Below are 16458 nucleotides of genomic sequence, written 5' to 3'. Positions count from 1 at the left end.
CATTGAAGCAGCAATCCTACACCTGACCAACATTTTCATAATACATCCAAACAAAATCAAGAACACTATTATCTTCACAGACGGAAAGTCAGTACTCCAAGCTCTGGAAAACATGAATTTCGAAAGCCCAGCCTGCCTATCCGTGGCTCAAACAATCAATACGTTCATACAGACCTATGCCGTCGACCTGACACTACAGTGGATACCTGGCCACAGCAACATCCCAGGAAACGACAGAGCAGACACCCTTGCCAAGAAGGGAGCATCACAGACACAACCTTACAACCCAGTATCACAACAGACAACCAAGTACATCATCAAATGCAACACCAGGGAACAGTGGCTGAATGGATGGGCAATGGGCAAAACTGGAAGAACTGTATTTGCACAAATGACAGTCCCCAACTCTAAAGATGCAATAAATTCCCTGAGTAGAAGAGAACAAGTCACGATATTTCGCCTGCGAACACAACACATACCAGTAAACTCCTACCTTAATAGGATCCACAAGGATACCCCACCCGACTGCCCGTTGTGCGACTGCCAGGATGAAACAGTACCACACCACCTCTTTAACTGCCCAGCACTTTGTGACCTGCGTAGCACCTACCTACCTGCCTCCCCAGACATCGGAAACACTCTATACAGCGACAAAGCACAGCTGATTAAAACCTGTCAATTCTTTGCCATATCGACAGACCGAAGGGCTAGAACCCAAATGGCCGCTGGATCGGAAAAATAAAGTAAAAGTAAGTATATTGCTAATTTTGTTGTTGTCATTTTTTGACTTATGGAACATATAATTTCAGAGTCTCACTTCTGCTTCCTTCTATAACAGCATCAAGCCTGCAGAACTTGGAATTTCAGACAGTCCATCTTGGTTCCTATTGCTCCAAACTTTCTATTCCATTCCAAGACATCCAACAGGTAGGTTTCTGTCATGCTAAGATTTATTGTGACTTTCACTTTCTACATCACAGCATTGTGCTTAAGAGCAGAAGTTCAAGGGCTGCTATAATTTCAACAACAGAAAGTTGGTTTTCTTCTTCATTTTATTTGTAGTTTATTGTCGTGGTCTTGACTTTACATAGCAGCTATTGCTGAATTTTGTTAAGAGATTATGAGAACATCATGATACTATAAGCCTTTGGGACAAAACTACTAAAATTGTAATCGGAGTTATTGTAGCAAGGTCTGTACTTATTTTGACTTTTGCATGTCGTTTACTTTTTCGGAGAGACAAGTGAATATTATTCCTTTCCAGATGGTGAATACTAGAATGAACTAGAATTGTATCCTCACTGTACCAAGAAAAATGCTTGTTTCAAAACCCTGTTTTACATGAAAGAGGACAAAAAACAAAGATTTTGAGTTGCTCAGTTTCATATTCATTGTAATAGCACCACTTTACTTTTCCAAACAATTTTTCTGCCTCATACTTCAGGGTTGCCAGTTTTCCGGCTTTAACACACATCAATATATGCAGTTATTAGTGAGTTCTATTTTTTTTCAATATTTAGGTTTTTCTAATGCCTATGTATTAAATATTTTGGCACATGTTGATATTTTATCTGTTTTTAATTAAATGCTGCACGCCATGCATAGAATTTTATACCGAAAAATTTTCAGGCCTTTTTGTCAGAGCCTTCTGGCAACCCTGATACTGACTAATCTTCGTAACTTGAATTTCATTTTAAATTGCGTTCGTACAGATTGTATATTTCGCTCACTAATAGTGACAAATTAATTATTTTTCCATCCCCAGACAAAACAGCAGTACTCGCAGCGAGCCTGATGGCTTCTGCTCACCTATGGGGAACTCCTCTGTCTCAAGTGGATGTGAAAATGATGCTGAATAAGGGGCAAATTCTTGCTGCTGTGGGGACCCTTAGTTATATGTCTGAGGTAAAAATGTGTTTGCTCTGACGATAATATCAACATTATATCAAATATTTATCTTTTTTCTATGATTTTTTTTGTTTGATGTTTGTTTTTCTTTGGATAAAAATTAATTTTTTTTTCATACAGTATTTGTTTATTCATTAGGAAAGAAATAAATTCTCATTTGAAGACACTTTGTCGTCATTTATGTTTTCATGGGGTAAGAAATGATTCATTTTCAAATTTGTATTTTTCAGTGGTTTTACTTTGAGCTCTGTCTTTGTGACAGAGCACAGGCATCTGGGATGGTTTTTCTTGTTAAAGTTTTTATGTCCGTATCAACACAATTTTGGTCAGTTAAGAGATGGGCTTCATTGAACGTACCAGGCTGAGCGCGATGCAGCATCGCAGTAAAACAGATACTCAGGCTGAGCGCGATGCAGCATCGCAGCAAAACAGATACTCAGGCTGAGCGTGATCAATGATAGTACATAACAAGATGGGCCACTTCTCTCTTTGAGCCAATTAAAAAAGTGTCCTCAAAATTTGGTGGCGCCCTCTTCACAAAAGCGCACTCTTTGCGAACAGAGTTACCCTACTTGAGTTTTTAAAAATCAAAGTGAAACTAGCATGTTTTGGGATAAATTTCGGAAGAACGCTTTTTTTTAATGGTTACGCTGACAAAAAACCTTTTCCTGAGGAAAGGGTGATGGTTTTCTTCGTTTAATTTGACTTTAGAATGAAAGGCGAGAGGTCATTAAAATAAAAAAAACCTAAAACTACGCACTGAACGTACCCGAACTGCTGATGAACAGCAGTCGATCTGCGCACGCAAGGAGGTGCTATTCCTATTCTTCTTCTGGAAAAACGAAAGAGAGCTTCAAAACAGACTGCAGCGCTATCTGAAGCAAAGAGCATACTTCCTGCGGACACTTTTTTGGCTGAGTGAACCATCTTGTTATGTACTATCATTGGCGTGATGCAGCATCGCAGCAAAAAAGATACTATATAATCTTGACAAGATTAAATCCTCTATCATAGGAATAAAATTCACTTCTTTTTTATGATATCATAGATCCAAGTGACACTAGTTTAGATGGGTTTTTTTATCAATTTAAAAAAAATTAAAGGTGTTGGTATACAGAGAGGGTTAGAAATTAAATTATACAGCCAAAGGTGCTGTGAATATTATTTTGACTCAATGTTGTGCCATCAAGGGATTTCATGAGACCTATTCATTAGAATGTGATGTGAATATTGTTTCTACTGATGTACCATCATGGTATTTTTTTATCAGAACAATACTGAAAGGGCTTCTGTGGTAATTATTTTATTTTCATTATCCTGAAATTTTTTTTGAATCATTCATTGAGGGAATGCCATGAATTTTACTTTGAATGTGTCCCCAGGATGACTTGAAATTAGATGCAAACGTAGTGGAGAGATATCTCCATAAGTTTCCGAGGCTCATGGCTGCTTTGCTGCCTGACGGGCAAGAGTCTCTCTCCAAGCACAGGACAACAGTTTACCATTTGTTGATGGTATGTACAAAGAAAGCAAAAAAGGCAAAAGTTTAAAGAAAATAACTCACTTAAATAACTTGTGGAGATGGGGTGGGAGGGGACTAATTTTGTAAAATAATTTTTTCGATTTAATGTATTGATTTTGATGTGGATTCCAATAGCTACCTTTGTTTCTTTGTCTTCTACATTAAAAAAAAAAATCAGTTCATGAGCCCTATGGATTAAACGTTTTGATGATAAACTGAATGTTCCTTATCAAGTTTTTAATAAAAGAAAAACCCTAATAAATCCGTCAATGAGTTTGAAAATATCCTTAGTATGAATTTTAAAAAGTGAAGCTTTCAGTATTAATTTGATTAAGGTAGCAACAGTCAAAATTGTGTCTAAGATGACCATCCATTGTCTTGAAGAAAAGTGACCATCTTTCAGAGTGTCATTACAATGTTTAAAAATGTCAGGTGGAAATGAGAAGTAGCCGTTTGTACAGGTGATTGTTTAATACAGGTGGCCGTTAGAGCAGGTTCAACAGTATCTTTTTTATTTATTTTATTCATCCTATCTGTTGTGTTAATGTTTTTATTTCGGAATAATATTAGTCAAAAACTCTTTTGCCTTTATTGAAGTCTTTATTGAAATAATAGAGGTTTTTTGTTTATTGTTGTTGCCCGATCCTCGACAATTTGATTGATTTACCGTAAATTCTTAAGAAATTTGTTTGAGATGTTTCAGAGCAGCTGGTCTGTTGCTTCTATCGGGGTATATGGGGGGGAGGGGGGGTGGTGTGATTGCTGTTTTGTCATAGACGTTTTGACCCAATTTATTAATTCTAATGGTAGGTTGATTGGATTTCCCACAATGAAAATAGTAATCATTTTTTTGGATTTTTCAGGGCTGTGTACCTTTTAATCTGAGAAGACTGTTTGGCTGGAATTCTACCAATCCTTTCGCTGGTGAAGGTATAAAAAATGTTGTCTTTTAATTGTATTCCAAATTTAAACCATATGTATGTTTTAAAGTACTTTGATAGCTCTTAATTTTACTTGACCATAAGTAAAAGTCTTGAATGTGGAATTAAATGAGGAATGAATTTGAAACCTGAGGTTTTTGTTTTCTTTTCTTAGAATCTTTTTTCCCCTGTAAAATGGAGGTTCTACAAATGCTCAGAAAAATCAAATTGTGTAAGAAATAATGATGGTTGATGTTAATTATACATTGACTCCCCCTTTTTAAAACATTTTTTTTAAATATTCTTTTAAAGCAGCAATTGAAATCATTTCATTGAATGCTTGTTTGAAACGCACTAGTCCAGTTGCCAAAAGTTTACAAAAGTGCAAACTAGTTTAGGATATTCTTTAAAAATATTATTTTTGTTTTTAACAGACAGTCCGAAAGCAATGCCTCACTTCTCTGAGGTGGGTCTATGGAGCAGCCATGCCAGCTACACCAAACTATCCTTTCCCTACTACCTCAAGCATGGGCGTCCTGTGTATGCATTCTTATCCTTCTTAGTGGAAGAGCTAGACAGGAAGGATGCCGGCTTGTCCCAGAAAAGGTTTGTGTTGAAGGATATCTTTTTGCATGAAATATGGCCAGACTTTATTGAGCTGTGGGGTTGACAGTTTCAAACCGTTTTTCCCCTTCATTTTTCTTCCTTTATGTTTCATTGGATTATCCTTTTTTCTTGTCTCAATGTGTCTTTTATTTGTAATAGTTTTAAGTGATTTATTGTTAATAGTTAATTAGCACCTCTATGTGTTGTTTTTCCTCTTTGTTCAAGTGCAGTATATAAGTTGCAGTTGCATTACATTTTCAAGAGAATGAACATTTTTCGTTTGTTTGTGGTATATTTGTCTCATGAGTATATTTTGAATAAAGTCATTGACATCAGGAATGACCAAGGAATCTAAAGAAGTCTATTAATTGACCCATACAAGACACAAGAAATGCATTTTATTCTCCAAACTTTGCGAATTTAATCCGAGATTGCAGCATTCATTTGCCTGCCCCCTTTTCAAGAAAGAGTTTTATGCTGTGAAAGAAATGGAGATGTCAATATGTTGTCTTTCAGGATTCAACAAACAAGTGGAGCGTCTCTGTGGATCGCTTGTCAGAATTTCAATACACCGAGCATCACCAGCGCATGTGTTGTGTTTGTGGAGCTCTTGGGTCAGGACAGTCTACTTGTGCGGTCAATGATACACACTGGACGTGTCCTTCTGTCTCACAGACTCCGGGGCTTGACCGGTGGAGCTGAAGCCAGGAAGGAGCAGCACAAGACCTGTGTCAATGATATAGGTGGGTGTGAATGTTTGCAAGTGTTTTACATCCCCCATTAACATACTTTGGATTAACACACTTTATGTCAGTTAGAAGGCAGGCTGCTGTGTGTATATATGAGCTTCTATGGTTCTTTCCCTTAATATCTGTTTCAAATATGTCACCAGTGTATGAATACAGTTTTTAAAGAAAATAGAAATAGTTTTGAAGGACAAAATGGCACAAGCAAAACGATACATCTAGACAAAGATGAAAAGGTAAAATTGTGACTAATACCATATTTGCCTTTCATGTATGGTGCAGAACGAATCTCCCTTCAAACACAGATAAAGTAGTGTTGTCATTTTGCTTTCTTTTCGGGTATAAATTGTCTCTGAGTACAGTATTCCCTTGCCAGATTGCAGCTCACATTTTGCAGATATGTCGGGGGGGGGTTCTCGCCGAAAATAGGAATTTTATTATCAGTTTCTGACCACTCTTACAGGTCTTAAATGTTGTTGTATTACCCTTTTCATTGTTAGATCCAGCTTGTAGATATATATAATTTTTGGTTAGATTATTTTTAAAATGTATACAAATGTTTTATTTCTTAAATACTTTTGGTCTCCCACAGTCCAAGGGTCAAAAGTGTTTATAGGAGTGAGAGGAAGGTTTATAAAGGCGCAAAATGTGTAATAAATATATTTTTTCTACTTCATGTTTGTTTGTTTTTGTTTCACTGGAGTTTCTGGAATATAACCCCCACAATACTTGAGGGAATACCGACTATATTATCATGACATTTGCCAGAACTGCGAGCCCTGTGTTCATAATGAACCCACAGGGTTATTTTCATGCATCAGTTTCTCTCATATGCTGTCATTTGTTGCAGTGTCAGAGCTTTTGGCCTGTGTGAAGAGTCATCGTCGTCATGGAAACAAGCTGATAAAGTCCCTAGAGTTAGCCATCATTGAGGAAATAAAGCAGGAAGGAATTGGAAGGTAAATGGAAATAGTACATATTTTGGTAGTGCTGTTGAATCTGCTCTAACAGCCTCTCTTCGAAAGCAATCACCTGTATGAACAACCCCTTTCCATTCCCCCTTTGCATTTTTTAAAATCTATATTAAGAAGACACTCTGTTTAAGACGGCTACATGTGTAAGACAACCCTTTTGCTCCTCAACAATGTGTGGCTGTCTTAGACAATTTCAACTGTACTTAATACTAAGTGCTTTGAAGATTGCTCTGATCAGTGGACAGGCAATGAAATGTGGTTCATCAGAATCTAATATACAAGGAAGCCCTTCTGATTTCATTTACTTCATTCATTTGTTTATTTAAATCCTTACCTTGTTTCTGTTTTTAGATATTTAGTATTCCAAGGTTGCCCAACAATGGTGCCTTCTTTCTTCTTTTCTGTATTTACAAGTTCAGGTTATATTTGTTGGCCTTTTATAATTCTTCCTCCATCCCCCACCCCCCTAATCTTGGTTTCTTAGAAGGGTTTTGGGGTTTTTTCTAGGATGTCTTCTGATGATTTTTTTTGGGTGTCTTTAGCTGCAGCTTTGAAGCCAGCCAGAAGTGGAACTTGGTGGTGTCCCTGTGTGAGCTTCTCTCTGTGCCGCTAATCACATGTTTCCTCAAGACATGTGCCGAGTCCGACAACTGGCTTATGTTTGTCTGGTTTGCTCAGCTTCATCAGTATCCAACACATCAGGTGAGTACCAAGATTGATAACACACAGTTGTAGTGTAATGTTTACGTTCTTTGCTGTTGCATGTAGAAGCAGTTAATTTGTTTGTAGGGTGAGGAGATTATTTTTCGGAGTATCTCCTTCTGTTTGCTGGGATACTGTACCCTACTTAGCCCACGCTATTACTGACAGGCAAGGCTGAAGCAGCCCTCAGATTCTTTTCCTTGTCATGTGCTCTCATCTAAAACTAAACATAAATTGTATTAACTGAGCTACTTGTAAATTGTTTTCGGCTGAAATAAAAATGGTCAGTTAAAGTGTTACTCTAGGCTTCAAGTGAAGTAATTTTTTAAAGTAGGCATGCATAAGACTGATGTGTCAAATACACCTATCATGTGTATTGAGTATTTGGAACACATACCATTTTTATGCTCAAATTATGAATATGATACAGTTTATGTTAAGACTTAAAGAAGAAAATTGCACTGGTATAGTCTTAGTGTGTCAAATCGGTTAATTGTTGGACACTCTTTTGTGTTTATTTTTTTTGTTCCAGGGTTACTGTTGTCCTTATGTGTTCCAGGTGAAACAGTGACAGTTGTTGTCATGCCAACTGATCACTTTTATTAATTGATATCAACAGCATCTGTAGTGTAATTGTTTTAAGGCTGTTCACTGTTGCACACTAAAGAAGTGAGTTTGGTTCCAGCTCAGTGAACTTACTCTATCAAGTACTCTGAGTGTCTGCTGGGATGATGCTTCTCCCTCAGCCCAGATTAGCAAACATGATAAGTACTGTCTAAGCAGCCTGCCTCCTAAACAGTCTTATTTGTGTTTTAGAGATTATAAAATATTTAATATTCATCTTTGGATGTCTATGTTTTTCTAAATCTATCCATCATTTTCCTCCTGACAGCTACAAAGTCTCCTGCACTCATTCCGAAGTCCCCACTTGCGTGACCATCTACACTACGTGCTGAACAATGCAGACTGTAAACTTTTCACTGCCTCCTCTCTGCCATCCTCTGTGGCCTCCAGTGGTCAGTCGGCCACCTCCAGCGAGCGTAAGTGGAACCCGAGCCAAAGAGCAACACTGTACAGTCGCATCGGGGTCCACTCCAGTAAAGGTGAATACTTGTATTTGTGCTGGTGTCCCTTTGTCGTAAGATTACCAGATTTTTGCCTCAATTTCAGTGTCAGTGTCAATCTGTCTTAATAATTGTTGAGTCTTCCATTCTTTCAAAGATTACTCTTTGTGTAAGTATCAGTTTGTCTTACTGATTGATGGATTTTTTTATCATTTCAAAGAATGTTTTGTATGTAAGTGTCATAGTTGTCTTGTAAAGATTTTTTTCTTCAAAACTTGTGTGGATTTTTTTTTTTTGGCAGGTGTCTTTTTTTTTTATCAAATACGATTGGCAATTATCCTAATTTATGCAATTTTGAGAAGTCTTTAGATTGATACAGGATAAGATTGAAGATATTTCCTCCTTATTTGTGGTTGGAATGTGAGTCCTACTTTTTTTCTTTTCCTTTGTTGCTCCTTTCTGTCTGTCTTGTTATTACCTTGCACTTGATAACCATTATTTGTTAGTGTGCTTTTTTTTACCCTGCAAACTTTCTTCTCTTCATTTTTGTTTGTCATCCTGCTGTGTTCTGAAAGTGCCAGTCTTTCTTTTGTGTTGACATCTCACTCTCTCAATGAACTCTTGAAAATGTAGATGACTGTAACTTTAAATAAAATTCACAGTGGAATCCAGTAGTGATGAAGAACCAGAGAAACAGACTGGGCTCGAAGTCTTCTCTCTGTCCTCAAGATTGAAGCAAGCAGAACTATATGGTCAGTGGTTTTGTTTATTGATGTCTCTGTAGCTGGAAACGGATTGTTGTTTACATCATGTCTTTTATTGTGAATCTTGAAGTTTCCTATGGACATTTTGAAAATCAACTGTATTATACTGTTCTTTAAATAAGTCGAGGTATAGTTTTTCCCATCTTCACCTTTGAATAAGGTAGATTTGAATGTGTTTGTATGTCATGTTACTTTTTCTCAGAAATTCTGTTTGATAAATACTCATAAAGGATGTTCAAACTATTTCCATTTCTGCTTCAGTTAAGAATATGTTTATGGCAACAGTGCTGTGAGAGTTTTGTTGTTTTTTCCTAACAGTGTTTCCTCGGGGCTTTGGTCTTGTTCTCGTGTTAATTCAGCTGAAACAAGCTGGTAGTAGAAAAATTTGTCAAGATTGATTATCAGCACCAATATTTTGTATTTGTTTTTGTCTCCAGAGTCTGACATGCCTGAGTCGAGTATCCCTGACGATGTATTCAGGATGCTGTTCCACAGCCGCTCTATGCCGTGTCAATGGAAGTGCTTGCTCTCGGCCGCTGTTTCTGTCAGGAACCCACTTCTTGCAGAGCTGGCTGTTTGTTGTGTAAGTGTGTGTTTAGTGTTGGGGTTATGGCTTAGGGCAGAAATTTTTATTTTTTTTTTCTATTTGTGATTTCAGTTGCTGTTGTGGATCACATAATGCACCTGCTTTTGTTTTTTGATTCAGTAGCATGAGGTGGTATTTGTTGGGTGTTCAGAAAAAAATTGATTCTGCTCAGGATCGACATAATCAAGCTTTAAGCACTGCCTTGAAGACGGGGGGGGGGGGGGGGGGGAGGGGGGGGGAATAAGTCACGTTTAAAAATTATTTTGTGTTGTGTCCCTGGGGAGCTTCATGGCACTACAGTTTAACGTAACACTTTATAGGAAGCACAATGGCTGTGTAAATGTAAAAATGAAAGAGAAAAATGTAATACCCTTTGGAAGATTTGAGGTTCTGAACTTCAAAACTGCTTTTCCCCCTGTAGTCCATGGTTTTTGTGAGTTCTGAATCTCCAAATTATTTTTATTTCGTTCCTTCAGGGTTGTCCAGCAGTCCCCGGCCTCTGTGGGTGGCTATTGGCCTCGTTAAGCCCTGAGGCTAAGGAGGAGTTCCTCAGCTCGCATGGTCAGCTGGTCTCCAAATGGACACTGGACCATCTAGAGTCTCTGATCTACACATTCTTGGCTCTCCAGCAGGAAGATGTGCTCACCATTGCCTTTGCCATCATGCAACCAGTGAGTTGTTTTTCCACTCTTTTTCCTGGAGGATATGCTTTTTTTTTCTTCTTATTTACCATTATATTATGTATCACAGAGAGACTTACGATTCTCTGCCCTGTTTGCTGCACTGTTCTATTTGCATTACTGAGGGATGCCATTGTTACCTTCTTCAGAATATTGAGCTTTATTTTTGGGAGGGAGGGTTGATCTCTTGTATTCTTTCTTAGCATATTAGTACTTTTTTTTTCATTACATTGCTTTCATTTGATAATGATTAAACATTTCTTAGACCTGCATGTTTGCCGACAATCGTCTGAAATCCGACAATCGCGACCCGACACGCGAGCCGGCCGATGATATCACTAGGCCCACCTGTATTAGGGCCTAGTCAATGTGCGAGGCCTGGCCGACTGCCAGGGCCCCCTTTTTCTCCCGTCGGCTTTGTCGGCACTTTCGTTTTCGTGCCGACTGCCGACGTCTGCGTTTCCGACATAATTGTCGGAACCTGAGTAGAAATGCGAATACGAAAAAGGACGACAACCTAAATTATCTACTTTCAGTTTCGTGCTCGAGCGGCCATTTGAATTTTGTTTGTTTACTGATTGTTCAGATCATGTGGATTAATTCAAGACCGACTCACTTGTTCTACTAGAATCTAGATCTAGATTTATATAGATCATTATAGACCTCAATGGACAAACCCTATCATAGGTTGTGCTGTAATATTAATGTTGGTAAAAAGCACTTCATCAGGTGCATGAATTATTTATTTATGTAGAATCTGGACTCAGCTGAGTCCCTCTGTTCAGAATCAGATGCGGATTTCTAGTTCAAGGCCTATTCCTATTCACTTGTTCTGCAAGATCTAGATCTAGATTTATTTAGATTACTAGATCTATATGGAGGATTCATATATTCCAATTCTATTGTGTTATTGTATCAAACCCTATTATTATAGCAATTTAGATGTAGGATGCTCCTTGTTTGTTTTGGAGTGTGGTTTTTTAATTTTTTAATTTTGGACTTGTGCTGGCCTTTTTACATGAGGCCCGTTCCAGGTTCTTTTTAGGGGTAGGCCTAGGGGTAGAGTTAGGTCTCTTCTTTATTGTGTTTGTTGGGGTGGTCGCTCGTTACTCGGAAGTCCTTCCTTATGACACCCACAAAAGCTTTTATGGGGGGGGGGTGCGCAAAATTTTCAGACAATCTAGTTGAGGCTCACATGCAGGTCTTATTTCTATAAACATAAAACTAAAAAGAAAATTTGAGCAAATTGTCTTTCAATGTGATCATATCCCAATACGATTTTTATAAAGTTTATTCAACATTCAACTGTAGATAATTTCTAACCTATTTTTATTCATTTATATTTTTAATTTCAGATGTCACCTGTCTTACCTTTTCTTCATTTTGTGGCTGAGTGTGTGCAAAGGGGAAAGTATGCGTCTTGTAAAACGTATATTGATCAGTTCAAAGAGGCCATGGTTGCAGTAAGTTTTTCTTTCATGTTTCTCAGTTTATTATATTTACGCACTGTCTTCAAAGTAAAATCTTTTGCGTAGAACTGATATTACTTTGTATAATGTATGAAAAAACTTTAAAGTTACAGAAGATATAATAAATACAGCTCTATATAACAACAGTACAGTTTTTATAGATTAAAAAATATATTGGATATTCACATCCCTACCCCTGCCCACATTGGCATCTGTGGTTTAGCTTTTAGATGCTTTGCTGTTACATGCAGAAGACATGAGGTTGATTCCAATGTGGGGAGATTTTTTTATTGAGTATTTCTATCTGCCTGTTGTGATATTGTGTCCCACTCATCCTGAGTTGGCCCTAACGGGCAGAGTTGAAGCAGCCTGCCTCCTAAATTATTTAAATCTTGTGGATGGAGGTATGAAGTATCTGTACATCTTCCTCATTCATTTTAAATCTGAAGTATTATTTTTATGTGGTATTATTTGCTTACAATGATAAATTGATGTTCTTATGTGGACTTGAGCTGTTGAAGCTGCAAGAGGCTGGATAACTTGAGAAAATGACCTAAAAAGTTACATTAAAAGTTTCAGATCACAAAATAAAGTTTGATTAAAAACATCAACAACAAGATTTTATAAAAAGCCTTGAAACATAAAAAGGTTGTAGTAAAAGTCACAAATCATAAAAGCCTCAAATCATTAAGAGGTTGTATTAAAAAGCTCAACAAAACGGTTGTAGTCTCATATCGCAACAAAAGTTGTATTAACAGCCACTAATCAGAAAAAGATTGTTTTAAAAATCCCAAATCATAAAAGAGATATTATCAAACGCTTTATGTTACAAGAAGGTTGTATTAAAAGCCTCATAAAAAATATATAAAAGGCCTCAAATTATGAAAGGGTGATTTTGAAAGTCTCAGCAAAAAGGTTATCTTAAAATCTAAAATTTGAATCACCTAAGTCTAAACTTTTAATACATCCTTTTGCGAAATATTTTGACTTATAAGCTCTTTTTACTTTCCCAGTGCGAGAGTCAACAGGGATTGGAGAAACAACCATCAGATGTGGAGACTATCGGGGACAGGGCTTGGTTTGAGAAGCTGGTCTACCAAATCCTGGTATATGAGCTGGGGAACATTGCTAGCCTCTACCATGCTCGGCATTTGCTGGAGATTCTTGACAAGCAGAACATGAGTTTGGTGTTCAGCTTTGATGGTGAGATATGATATCAATATATTGGTCTTTTTTAATAAATACTCTGTATTTGCAAATTTAAATCAATTCAAGTTTTGGGTTTTAGTGAAAATGTTCACACCTTTCTTGGTATCATAATCTCACTATTCAGTTGATATACATCATTGAGATTGAACAATACGAACAGTAGTAATAACATGATTTTTTTTTCCAATTGGCAACAAAACATGATTTTGTTATGATACTAGGTTTTTTAAAATAAAAAATAAAAAAGCAGTATTGCCTCTTATCTTTAAGTTTACATTGTGATTTCACTGCATTGCAGCACCTGTCAGTGGATTAGTGTTCGATATTTTTTAAAGATACTTTTTTTTGTTTCATTCTCTTTTCATTCTTTTGTTTGTTCTTTGATTCTTCTGTTCTGTTTATTAATATTTTTTAATTCCATGGACCTGAGCACCACCTGAGCTTGCGCTATGCAACACCTTTTACACTTCTGTGCACCGAATGCACATCTCATAATGTCACTACTGTAACAACCAAGTTTTTGGTGACACATGATTAATGTGACCATTCTTTAAAATTAGATTTTGTCAGTGAAATTAAAGCCAAAGCTGTCGTATTAAAAAGGGATTGGTGTTGCTTCTGCATTATTATCAATATAAATATGATTTAAGTTAAAAAAAGGGAATGGATTTGTTTCTGTAGTATCAATATAAATGTGGTCTGAGTTCAAAACGGCTGGTTCTGTTTCTGCAGTACATGTATTGGTTAAATGAATTCCATTGTGTTTCGTTTTAGATGGTTGAAAGATGCTGCTGGTAGGCCCTACTTCTTTTTGTTCCCTCTGTTGTTTATCTCTGTCTTTCTTGCCTTTTCCCTTCACAAAATGACCATTTTAGTGTCGATCTGCTTCCCTTCGTTTCAACTAAATAGTTCTTTTTTGTGTGTGTTTATCCCCATCCATGTTGTAGTGATGGATTTCACCATGCTACACAAGGTTGTGACCATCCTTCAGTCACATCTAGTGGTAGGCGTCAACCTCTCTGTGCTGCTTTCCTCTGGAAAGGGCTCGGAGGAATTCAAAGACCAGTGCAACGTCGCCATAGATTTTTTGATTGGCTGCAGCAAGTGCACAGAGGCTCAGGATTTGGCTCAAATTATTGGCATGAGCTGGGAACGAATAGCCATTTGTCAGGTAAGAGATTGAATTAGGGTTAAAAACACAACTTTATGGAAAAACTGCATCAATTTTTTTTCCTTATACTGGACTACAATTGACGGGGGAAAAGAAACAAAGAACTTTTTCTATCATAATGGGAAGTTTTTTCAATACCATGCTGCTGATTGCATGGAACTTATTTTTACCATGTTTCCTGTTACATAGTTTGCCTGGAAGGTTTCTTTTCCATTCCTTCTTCTCCTTTTATATATTTTTTTATTGCCTTCCCCTTCCATTTTGTTCACTATATATGTGCTGCATTGGAAATTTGATGTTTCATAAAGTCGTAAAGTAAAGATTGTGTACTTTTTGACCAACAGACAGCTGTTGTTTATTTGAATGTTGGATTCCTGTAAACAGATAGGAAGATTATCGAATATCACAACACACTTCTTTTTATGTGTAAGAATAAATGTTATATAGTTCTCTTTAGAACTCTACTTTATCCTTTAAAAGAATACATTAAAAATTACATGGCAGTCATCATTGCCTTTCTCACCCTGCACCAGGGTATAGGCCACAGACAAACACCTTCCACTTTTCTCTATCCTGGGCTAGCCTCTTGATGTTTTTCCATGTCTTCCCACTTTTCTGTACCTCGATTTCTGTGATTCTTTACATGGCAGTGAAGTGTGTCAAACATATTTTATTTAATGGAATGTTATGAGAAAGGGAAATCAATATTTTGTGGAATAAATCTGTGATGTGTTATTGCTAGTCTTTAGGTCAATGTCTTGTGTGATCAATTAGCTACATTATATTAAAATCGCTCTTCGGTTAATGTTTTATAGAGCACATTTGTAGTTTTGCAGTATTAGCTCTCTTCAGTCAATGTTTTGTGGGATGAATTTGCAATTATTAATTACTGTAACTCCTTAGTTAATGTTTTGTGGGAGGAAAACTTTCTTTACTCTTGTATTTGACCTCTTCAGTTAAAAGAAGAAAAACAGAAGTTGGTGAGCTGTGGACTGTGGATGGCCAGGTATGTGAGAGTGAACTACTGGGACAAGTGTCAGAGACTGTTGTCAGAAGCCAAGTGTTCTCCAGCCTCCTGCTCCTCTTTCTTTAAGGTATGTTTACACATTGAGATGGTGAGATAATGATGATTGTGATGAGCTAATCATTAATGCGGGGGGGGGGGGGTCCACTGTCATTGTGGATGCTTTATGTTGTTCATGATGGAAACAAACATAGATTGTAACTGCAGATGGCCCAAAGTCATAATCACATACCTCTCAGCCCCCCACCCCCTCCCCTCCAAGTAAGACTAATAAGATGTAAGTGTTCTATGACTATGTACATGATGTAAGGGAAATACAGATGTTTTATATCGCGCTCTATGTGTGTGTATATTGTGTGTGATAAGAAACAAATTGTTACCTTGGTTTGCCTGTTTTTTTTACATGCGCTGTAACACCAGTTTTTAATTCTCAAATCAGGACCAATTCTTTTGGTTTAAAGATCCATTCTTTTGGTTTAAGTTATGTCTTTTGCATACCTGCCAACCCTACAGAAAAAATCGGTAGATCACCGACTTTTGGGTCAAACTACCGATCCACCGATTTTGAGATGAGCCACCGACTTCGGGATTCAGCAGGGTGACTGCCAGGCTCCGGGAATTTGAGAAAGTTATCAAATATTTGAAAACCAAATCCGATAACGCCCGAAAGTTCATTTTTGCCGGTCGCGATTGTAATTCATTCGGCTCCCTCGAGAGTATGTTTCTTCATGCAGACAGGCGGCGATGGTGGCAAGCGGGTGTGATACCGATGTTTGATCGGGATAATCAAGATATACTTTCACTTTCGTTACCACCCAGAAATTTGCTGGTAGTAGTTTGATAACGCAACATTAGTTGTAACAGCATGCAGGCTGTGCATGGCAAACGCTGTGTCGCCTTGAAAATAAATCAATATTTTTCCTGTGCTGTCACTTGTGAAAAAAAAAAGAAAAGAAAAGAAAGTTTTAGTAATACAAGCGTCTTGTCGGGTTCGCCATTGTGACCGGTCAATGAACTTGCGCGTTCCATCACATTGTGAGCACCGGCACTTGTGGGGGTCACCAAAGTTCATTTAAAGTCTGAGCGCTGCGTAGTATAGGACTCCGGAATGGG

The 16458-nt window shown here is 37.4% G+C and overlaps 1 protein-coding gene across 1 annotated transcript in view; it reads left to right on the top strand.

Moving 5' to 3' along the window:
• Nucleotides 1-16458, top strand: part of LOC101861666 (spatacsin) — a 53465-nt gene that overhangs the window by 21652 nt on the left and 15355 nt on the right. The window contains exons 14-29 of the mRNA XM_005101086.3: nucleotides 839-927; nucleotides 1766-1905; nucleotides 3291-3422; nucleotides 4294-4360; nucleotides 4785-4956; nucleotides 5473-5699; nucleotides 6553-6661; nucleotides 7219-7378; nucleotides 8271-8481; nucleotides 9105-9194; nucleotides 9644-9789; nucleotides 10269-10463; nucleotides 11828-11935; nucleotides 12955-13144; nucleotides 14098-14321; nucleotides 15278-15415. Of these exons, the coding sequence (XP_005101143.2) occupies nucleotides 839-927; nucleotides 1766-1905; nucleotides 3291-3422; nucleotides 4294-4360; nucleotides 4785-4956; nucleotides 5473-5699; nucleotides 6553-6661; nucleotides 7219-7378; nucleotides 8271-8481; nucleotides 9105-9194; nucleotides 9644-9789; nucleotides 10269-10463; nucleotides 11828-11935; nucleotides 12955-13144; nucleotides 14098-14321; nucleotides 15278-15415 (2398 nt within the window). The remainder of the gene's footprint in view (nucleotides 1-838; nucleotides 928-1765; nucleotides 1906-3290; nucleotides 3423-4293; nucleotides 4361-4784; nucleotides 4957-5472; nucleotides 5700-6552; nucleotides 6662-7218; nucleotides 7379-8270; nucleotides 8482-9104; nucleotides 9195-9643; nucleotides 9790-10268; nucleotides 10464-11827; nucleotides 11936-12954; nucleotides 13145-14097; nucleotides 14322-15277; nucleotides 15416-16458) is intronic.

The sequence above is a fragment of the Aplysia californica genome, unplaced genomic scaffold (assembly GCF_000002075.1).
Source record: "Aplysia californica isolate F4 #8 unplaced genomic scaffold, AplCal3.0 scaffold00269, whole genome shotgun sequence".
Lineage (NCBI taxonomy): Eukaryota > Metazoa > Mollusca > Gastropoda > Aplysiida > Aplysiidae > Aplysia > Aplysia californica.
Note: the sequence above shows the minus strand (reverse complement) of the source record. Positions and strands in the feature narration are given on the sequence as shown.